This window comes from Dipodomys spectabilis, unplaced genomic scaffold (genome assembly GCF_019054845.1).
Source record: "Dipodomys spectabilis isolate Male_0828 unplaced genomic scaffold, ASM1905484v1 ptg000080l, whole genome shotgun sequence".
Classification (NCBI taxonomy): domain Eukaryota; kingdom Metazoa; phylum Chordata; class Mammalia; order Rodentia; family Heteromyidae; genus Dipodomys; species Dipodomys spectabilis.
Genome location: NW_024870757.1, coordinates 3991977 through 4000722, shown reverse-complemented (window position 1 = coordinate 4000722; position 8746 = coordinate 3991977). Strand labels below are relative to the sequence as shown.

The following is an 8746-nucleotide window of genomic DNA, read 5'->3' as shown; positions in this document are numbered from 1 at the left end:
TCATCCCGGGGCACGCTGGGAAATGGAGTCTCTGGACGGAAGTCGCTAGACCTTCTATGCCCCCAGGCACACTGGGAAGTGCGCACTTCTTCCCAGGGAGTCGAGTGGAAACGGCCTGTCCCGGGGAACTCTGGGAAAAGGCCGGAGCGCGGTCCGCGGCATGGTGGGAGATGTAGTTCTCTGAAGGAAACAGAGCCGGGTAGGATAAGGGATATGGGAGTGGGGGGAACTAAAAGGTACTGAAAGATACTGAAAGATACAGAACTAAGGCCCGGCACCGGTGGCTCACGCCTGTAATCCTAGCTACTCAGGAGGCTGAGATCTGAGGATCGTGGTTCAAAGCCAGCTCGGGCAGAAAAGTCCGTGAACCTCTTATCTCCAATAAACCACTAGAAAACCGGAAGTGCTGCTGTAGCTCAAGTGGTAGAGTGCTAGTCTTGAGCTGAAGAGCTGAGGGACAGCACCCAGGCCCAGAGTTCTGGGCCCCACGACTGACAAAAAAATAAATAATAATACAGAACTACGGCCCTCAAAGGCTACCCACTTTCATACACTGTATACTCCATTTATCCTGGCTTATCTAGCCCCTCTAGTTAGAAATCAACTCCCTGAGGGCAGGGATTCTTTTTGCATTCTAGAAAATACCACATGTAGATAGATAGATATAGATATACACGGGGTTACAGTTGCACGAGTTAGGTAATGAGTACATTGTTACCTCTCCAGAAAAAATACCTTTTTGAATGAATGGGCAGCCTAGGTTGTGGGAAAACTCCAGAGCCCACGTGAAAGTGGGTCTTCATCCCAGAAGCCTTTGAAGACAGTTTCCCCAAGAAGGTGTAAAGCCAGAAGCTGTGGTGCAAAGGTCACGTCAACCTTGGCAACCTCAGGCATGCTGGGGAATGTAGTTTCCCGGCCATACCCCTGAAGGCACAACGCCTTGTAGGCCAGGGGACTCCCATCCCAGAAAATCAGGTCACAGGACAAAAGTCAAATGCCAGTTCCTCTGAGTGCCCAAATGGTCAGGAAAAACATCAAAGAACTCAGCAGCGGATGTATCTGAGGAGCCTTTATTTAGAGCATTTATTTATTTAGAGTTGCATGTGGGACCCACTGGATTGGCTCCCGACGCCTCAAGGTGGGTCTGGAGTCCTGCGCTGCTCATTTCCAGCGGCCTCCCACGCGGCCTTTTCCCGCCCCTTTGCGGCTGTGGGAGAAAGATGCATGCGGTGTCAGGCATGGATCTGCAGCACCCCAGGCCTCGAATTCAATCAGCCAAGCACCCGCCCCCAGTCAAGGGAGGAGGTAGACCCAGGCAGGCCAAGTTACTCTTCAGATTCACTGAGAGTGGGAGGTGGACCATGTGGGAGTTGATTTCAGGGAGTCAGGAGGTTCATACGTGGGATGGGGGAGGAAGAGGGATCCAATGTCGGGGTGGCATGCTGGATGGTGCTGTGTGTGTGTGTGTGTGTGTGTGTGTGTGTGTGTGTGTGCGCGCGTGCGCGTGTGATCCCAGCTATTCAAGAAGCAGAGATAGGAGTGTGGTGAGTTCAAGGAGAACCTGGGCAAAATCAGCAAGACTCTGTCTCAAAAGCACCATACAAGCCAGGCCTATCATCCCAGCTAGTTGGGAGGCAGAGGCCAAGAAAATCACATTTTGAGGCTAGCCCAAGTAAAAAGTTACTGCGATTTCTCCCCACCCTCCCCCTTCCCATCTCAACCAATAAAATTTGACTGTGATAGTGTGTCATTCTAGCAAAGGTCGGAAGGGCAAATGGGAAGCTCATGGCCCAGGCTGAAAAAAACAAACAAGCAAGCAGGTGGGGGGAGGAGAACCTACTCAAAAAATAAACAGAAAGAGCTAGGCCTGTGGCTCAAGTGGGTAAGCACCTGCTTACCCGAGAATATATAAATATATATACGTATATATTTTAATCTCTCAGGCTCTGTTTATTCCATCTATATATACTATATATACATATGTATATATAGTATGTATATATGTATATACATAATACATATATACATACATATATATTATATACATATATATTATACATATAGTATATGTATATATAGTATATATACATATACATAATATATATTATATGTGGAATAAACAGAGACTGAGAATGAAACAAAGAAAAATACATGGAGCCATAGAGGGCACTCCGCCAGAGCCCTCGGTGCAGTAAGCGAGGGCCTAACAGTCCAGTGTGGGACTCAGAGCAGAGTTCCAGGCACTGCCCACCAGATGCCAGGGGCGGGGTCCAGCTGGGACATGGGAAAGTCAGGAGGAAGCACGGAAGTAGAGCCATTTGTCCTGAGTTCTGAGGCTTGGCTTGGGTTCCCAGAACATTCATGCACACACACACACACACACACACACACAGCATTGCTCTGGAACTAAGATCCCTGGCCTCCACACCATGAGTACAGGATTAGTGGGGGCTGCCGCATAGCTTTAAGGGGTGGACAGGGAGCCTCAGGGCCAGAGGGTGGAGGAGGAACAGGGCAGCTTACAACTTCTGGGCGTGGCTGATGCGGTTGTACAGCACGTTGATCTGTAGGAGAGAGGGAAAGACTGGTCAGTGTGTGGGTGGAGGGGGATGGCCATGCCCACCCGCCGGCCCTGCCGACACTGCCGGCCCCGCCCACGCTGTCGGGCCCGTCTACCACGCCCACCCAGCAGGCCACGCCCATCCACTCTACTCCGCCCACGTTATAGGCCATACCCACGCCACCCACACCCACCCGACAGGCCCGGGCCCACTTACCCTCCCAGACCCACGCCATCAGCCTCGCCGCCCTCGCCCACCAGGCGGGCCCTGCCCCACCGGAAGGCCACGCCCACCCCGCCCTGGCCCGCCTCGGGCCTGCCTTCCCAGAGCCCAGGGCCCGCCTCACCTCGTATTTCTGCTGCTTCAGCTTCTCCATCAGGTCGAACTTCTCAGACTCCAGCTGGTGGATCCAGTCCAGCAGCTCCTGGGCCTTCTCCCTGGCGAGGAGGAGGGCGGGCTGTAACGGAGGGGAACCAGCAAGTCCCGAGCCCGGAGACGCCGAGGGAGCGGGCCGGAGTCACACAGCGCGGAGGGGGCGCGGGGGTTCCATCCATCCCCACCGCGATCTCGCCGTTCCCGGGTCGGGGTAGTGAGGAACCCACGGTAGGTCCGCAGCACACCGGGGAGGAAGAGGAAGGAGATGAAGTGGGGCGGGGAAGGAGGAGAGAAGAGGGAGAGGCGTTTCCCAGAGAGCACAGCAGCGCCCGGAGAGAGGGAGACACGCACCCCGACTAACAGTGCCAGACCCCGTCGCCTCCCGGGCCAGGCCCTCCGCCTCCCGCGCCGCCTACCGGAGCTGGTCTTCCCCCAGGTACTCGATGTTCAGAGGCTTCTTCCGCTCTGACAAGATCCGAAGTTTGGTCTCCCGCCCGGTCTGACGCTTTCCCCGCTTCTGCTCTGCCTGCGGGGCGGGGAGCGGAGGCCTGGGCCGGGGCCAGGCTTCTCCTCCGGACCAAACCCGTGTCCAGTCCAGAGCAGCAACTCCCCCCACCCCGGCCTACACCCTCACACCCAGCCCCCGCCGGACCGCGAATCCGGCCTCCACCCCCTCTTTTCCCAGGCCGCTCTCACCTTGACCAGGTAGCCCCCGAAGTGGGCGCCCATGTTGGACAGAACCTTCTTCTTCTTGGCGTCGTCCTCCGCCCGCTTCTTGGCCTCCTCCTCCTCCTTGCGCATCTTCTCCTCCTGCGGGAATGGCGGGGTTCACCCACGGGGCGCCACACGGGGCGGAATCGAGTCCCAAGGGGACTTAGGGTGCGCCGTGAGTGAGCTGCATCCCGAGTGAGCTCGGGGTGACCTAGGGGCCCACCAGACCCAGCCCCGGGACGCAGCGCCCACCGCCTGCTCGGCCTCACCCGGCCCCGGACGCAGCACCCACCGCCAGCTTGGCCTGCCGCTCGCGCTCCTTCTCTGTTCTGAAGCGCTGTTGCTCAGCTCTCTCGGCCCGGCGCCGCTCCTGGGGGTGGGGGCAGGTGAAGGGGAGAAGGAGAGTAAGGGGGTGAGGAGACCAACCCTCACCCCTGGAAGTCAAGAGGAAAGAGAAGCAGGTCCAGCCTCCGCCTGGGGCTGAGGGGAGTCCATCTTCTGTGTCCCCCCCCCCAAGTCCCCAGACACCACGGGAGAGGAGAGGGGACTCCGGACCCCACGGGCACTGCACGCACAATGCGGTCCTTCAGCGCGATGAGCTCCTCTTCCTCCTTCTTGCGCTGCTCGAAGTGCACATCGATGAGCGTTTGCAGCTCCAGCAGGTCCTTCTCCATGCGCTTCCTGTGGATGTCCTGCGGGGGCCAGGGCCCCATCACCCCGTGACCCCACCGACCCAGCCCCTCCCAGCAGGAAGGAATGACACAGTTTGTACAGCAGGGGACAATTCTCAATTCAGCCCCCTCCACCCCCCCCCCCCCAAGGCCAGCAGGCCTGGTCCACCGACGCGCTTACATCGAAATCCACGCGCTCCCCTTCAGGGATCTTGGGGGGAATCAGAGGAGGCACAACTGGACGGCTGCACAGTCAGAGGGGTAACCGCGTGAGCAGGCTGCCCTTGCTACCCCAGAGCCCTCCCGCTGCCCAAGTGACAGCAAGAGATCCCATGGGGCTATCAGAAAAAACAAAACCAGCAGATGACACAGATTTGATACAATAGAAAAATGTAGACAGCCAGGGCTGCTTATCACGCCTGTGACTAGAAGCTGAGCTTAAGCCTAGCGCCAGTGGTTCACACCTGTCATCCTAGCTACTCAGGAGGCTGAGATCTGAGAATCACGGTTCAAAGCCAGCCCGTGAGACTCATCTCCAATAAAGTAGAGAAAACCTGCTTGCCTTGAGCTGAAGAGCTCAGGGATAATGCCCAGGCCCCGAGTTCAAGCCCCAGGACCAAAAAAAAAGCTGAGATTTAAAGATTTTTTTTTTTTGCCAGTCCTGGGACTTGAACTCAGGGCCCGGGCACTGTCCCTGAGCTCTTCACTCAAGGCTAGCACCCTACCACTTTGAGCCACAGCTTCACTTCCAGCTGTCTGGGAGTTGATGGGAAATGAGAACAAGAAAGTCCTGCGGGCTCTTTGATTTCAGCCCTCTCCTCTTCTTTCTTTCCCCCTCTCCCTGGAGATGGGCGAACCTCTATAAGAAGCACAACCACGGCTCACATTCCCTCCTCTGCTCACCTGGGTTTAGGGCGCTCCTCTTCTGGGGGTGGTGGAAGATATAAAGATTATTAGCAAGAATTCAGAGCAGCCCCAAGCCTCAGCCCCCCAGGAGCCCAGGGTAGCACCCTAGAATCAGGGCTGGGGAGGAGGGGAGAGGAGAAGGGAGGGAGGAGGAGGAAGCCAGGTACGCGTATCAGATATACATTCAGCCCTGGTGTGGGGGCCCTGGGACCCCAGCCTCGCCCCTAATAAGCCCAGAGTCGCTGGCCGCCATCAAGGCCTGGGGGGGGTGGAGGTGGGGACTGAGCTCAATGGGGGAAATTGCCTCCGGGGCCCAGGACCTGGCTTCCAGCCTCACCACCATTATAATAATAATAATAGCAATAATAATAGAAGGCCCAGCCACGGAGGGGTCCCGGCCCTTCTGCTCATCCAGCTACCCCGGGGATCTGGCCTCAGGCCCCTTTCCCCTTTTGGGACACAGACACCCTGTTTCTATTGCGATCCTCAAGTCCAGGCCCCAACCTCTGAATGTATATGGAGGAGAAAGACGACAGGCAGGGTGGGGGCGCCGGGCCCTTTAAAGAAGGGAAAGACTCGAGGGCGGCAGAGCCATTTCCTTTCTTAGCCACCAGAGGGCGCCGCGCCGCCGGGGCTTAAAGGGCGTGGCTGCGTGGGGGCGTGGCCTGGCGCGGTGTGGAGGCGGGCCCGGGGCGCGCGGGTTACCCAGGAGCCAAGGGGCGACGCTGGAGGGCCGGCCGCGTGATATCGGGGTCCCCCGACCCCCGAAATCGCTCTCGGGAAGCCAAGCAGTCGCGGTTACCTCGCTCAGCCGCTGGCTCCGGCACCTCGGGGGCTGGGAAGAGCGGGAGGAGAAGCGGGGTTTGGGAGTGCGGGGAGGGGGGACGGCCACACGGGGTGTGCGGGCAGGAGGGAAGAGACCGGAGCGGGGGTTAGAGGGTGAGTCGCGGCCGCGGGGGCCCGCACTCCATGGTCCGAGCGCCCCAAGCCCCGCACCCCGCCCCGCCCCGCACCCCGGCGTCCAGCTCAGCCCTCCCCGCGGAGTCCGGGCCTCACCTTCCTCCTCCTCCTCTGCTGCCTCCTCTGCTGGACGGGCGGGTCGGACAAGGGGGACGTTAGGAGATGGGGTCCAGGCCGGAGGGCGGGGCGAGAGCCGAGCCCGGCCCTGTGCACCCGGCCGCGAGGCGGTCACAGCGCCCCGACGGGGCGGGCGGGCGGCCCTGGGCGCCTCGCGCCCCACCGCGCCCCTGCGCGGCCCCCAGGCCCAGACCCGGGTCCCCATTGCCACTCACCTTCCGCCTGCTCCCTGAGGACGGACGGATGGAGAGAAGGAGGCATAGTTAGTCCTCTTGGGGAGGGAAGGGGCCGGAGGGAGAGGGGCAGAGGGGCTAACCGCATGACCAGTCCCCCCACCCCCCACTTACTCCTCATAGTCTTGATCCTCGAGGTCCGACATCCTGGAGAAACCTGAGGGCCAGAAAAGAGACGAGGTGCAGGAGGCCACCGAGGAGGAGGAGCTGGGAGCCTGGACCCCTGGGTCTGAGGGAGGAGGCTGGAGCCTGGACCCCCGACTCTGAGGGAAGAGGCTGGGGTCTGCACCCCTGGATCTGATCTGAGGGAGGAGGCTGGGGCCCAAGCTAGTCTTCAGTCTGCTTGGAACGTGTCTGGGGCAGCTGGAGGGCTGCAGGCCCCACCCCGTGCACAGCTGTCCCCTTTTGTCCTGTGACACGCTACTGTCTGTCCCCTTTTGTCCTGTGACAGGTCCGGGAACTTGATCCGTGGGGATTAGGGGTACCAGAGAAGGGACGGTGGCCTGAAGACAATGGCTGCCCCACCCTGAGTGCTATTTTGGGGTATGTTGTAGTTGGCTGAACGGGACATTTCCTCAGAGCTTCTGAGACTGCCAGCCCCATCGTCTCCCCTCCCCCCCGCTCCCCCCTGCTGGGCTCCCACACCTTCACCCCATCCACAGAGGGCTGGGTGCCTTACCTCTCCCATCTCCATGACCCTCTAGGCCCCAAAGTTCCCAGATTAAGGGACCCCCCCAAATCCTAAGACCCACAGATTCTGACACCCTCAAATCTGTGAGCCCTGGAAACAGACCAACACTTCCATCAAACTCCAGCTCCTCGGTCCCCAGTTCATGAAAGAGTACATATATACAGCTCAGACACTGCAGGTATGAACCTCAATTCTAGGCCTCAAGGTATATGACATCCCCCAAGAAACATACCTTGATGGTCAAGTTCGGAGGTGCATTTCATAGCACTCTGCACCATTACACCCCCAAAGCGGATACTCTGATTCTAGGCTCTCAAACTCTTAAACAACACTGAGAACATCTACTGTCTGAGCTGTTTGACCCACTAGCCCAGATTGCCCCGATTTCTGTGACTTCCCCCACCCCAGTCCCAAGCAGTCCTAGGGAAGTGTTCCCCAGAACAACCCGCAAATTCCAACACCTGTTCCTCCATTCCTGTCTCCCACACTCCCAAACCTTCTGTGCCTACCTCTGTGCCTCCCCTAGACCTTCCAGACCCCCAGAGCCCCCCACCCCCCCTTACCTAAGGCCAGGCCACAGAAGCTCTAATGGCAGTGGGAGCCTTTGCAGAAAGCCCTGGCCCACGAGTGCCAGGGTTTATAGCCGCAAGCTCAGCCCCGCCCCGGAGGCGGGGGTCAGGGGAGGGGAGAGAATTCCTTTGCTCAGACACAAGTGCCACAGCTCCAAAGCTCCAACCACCCTGCCCCCGTTCCCGTGAGTCCAGGCATCTCCCAGATGCTCCAAGACGCCATCGGTGACCCCTGGACCCTGGGCCAGGGTCAGGCACCCCCCTCAAAGAGAACTAAATAACTCCCTGACGGGGACCCAGCGCCCGAGCTTTGAAGTGCTACAATGGGCACACAGCCAGCGCTAGGAGGATGCTTCATGATAAAGTGGGTACAAGACCACTTCCTGCTCCCTCTCTCCGTTTCCGGGGCTCCATTTGTTTCACCAACGACTCCTAAGGGCTTCCACCGGTGTATCTCTGTCTTTCTGAACTTCTCCATCTCTGTCCCTCTGTTTCCCTCTCCCCGCCCCCACCCCTTTGTCACCAGAATGCCACCCTGGTGACAGCAGGCTCTAAAGCTGGGGAGCAGGTGTGGCGGGGAGGGGAGAGGACAGGGTGTCATTAAACTGGAGCGGCCTCCCCCTCCCCCCCACCTGACACGGGTCTGTTTTTGTAGCCTCTGCCCCACCCCCTTTCCAGCCAAGCTATGACCTTGAACTCTAGGGAAACCAGCCTTGGAAAACAGGCATCCTCTGCCGCTTGGTCTTCATCTTTGTGTTTTGTTTCTCGACCTTTCCTGGCTCTCTGGTTGGGTTCTGCTATTTGTCTCTTCTCTCAGGGTTTTCTGTCTATGACTTTGTCTCTGCCCCTTGGTGTGTGTGGCTCCTGGTGACCCTTGACTGTCTGTCCATACCTCAGTTTCCCTCTGGCTTTCTCTCTGTGCTCCATGGGGAATGGGGGGGGGGGGCGCAAG

At 58.7% G+C, this 8746-nt stretch overlaps 1 protein-coding gene across 5 annotated transcripts; it reads right to left on the bottom strand.

Moving 5' to 3' along the window:
• Positions 1 to 1054: 1054 nt before the first annotated feature.
• Positions 1055 to 7846, bottom strand: Tnnt1 (troponin T1, slow skeletal type). 5 transcript variants are annotated; one of them, XM_042683377.1, is made up of 14 exons: positions 7789 to 7846; positions 6649 to 6691; positions 6517 to 6530; positions 6281 to 6307; positions 6027 to 6059; positions 5222 to 5243; positions 4500 to 4563; positions 4223 to 4339; positions 3940 to 4017; positions 3633 to 3746; positions 3353 to 3462; positions 2908 to 2998; positions 2524 to 2564; positions 1055 to 1207 (listed from the first exon to the last, which is right to left on the bottom strand). In XM_042683377.1, exons 2-14 carry the CDS (start codon positions 6678 to 6680, stop codon positions 1162 to 1164), a joined length of 789 nt encoding a protein of 262 aa, XP_042539311.1. In that variant the 5' UTR covers positions 6681 to 6691; positions 7789 to 7846; the 3' UTR covers positions 1055 to 1161. The 5 variants fall into 5 exon arrangements, with proteins under 5 accessions (XP_042539311.1, XP_042539313.1, XP_042539310.1 ...); XM_042683379.1 differs by having other exon boundaries at positions 5222 to 5240; XM_042683376.1 differs by having other exon boundaries at positions 6281 to 6310; positions 7789 to 7839.
• Between the last annotated feature and the right edge of the window lie 900 nt (positions 7847 to 8746).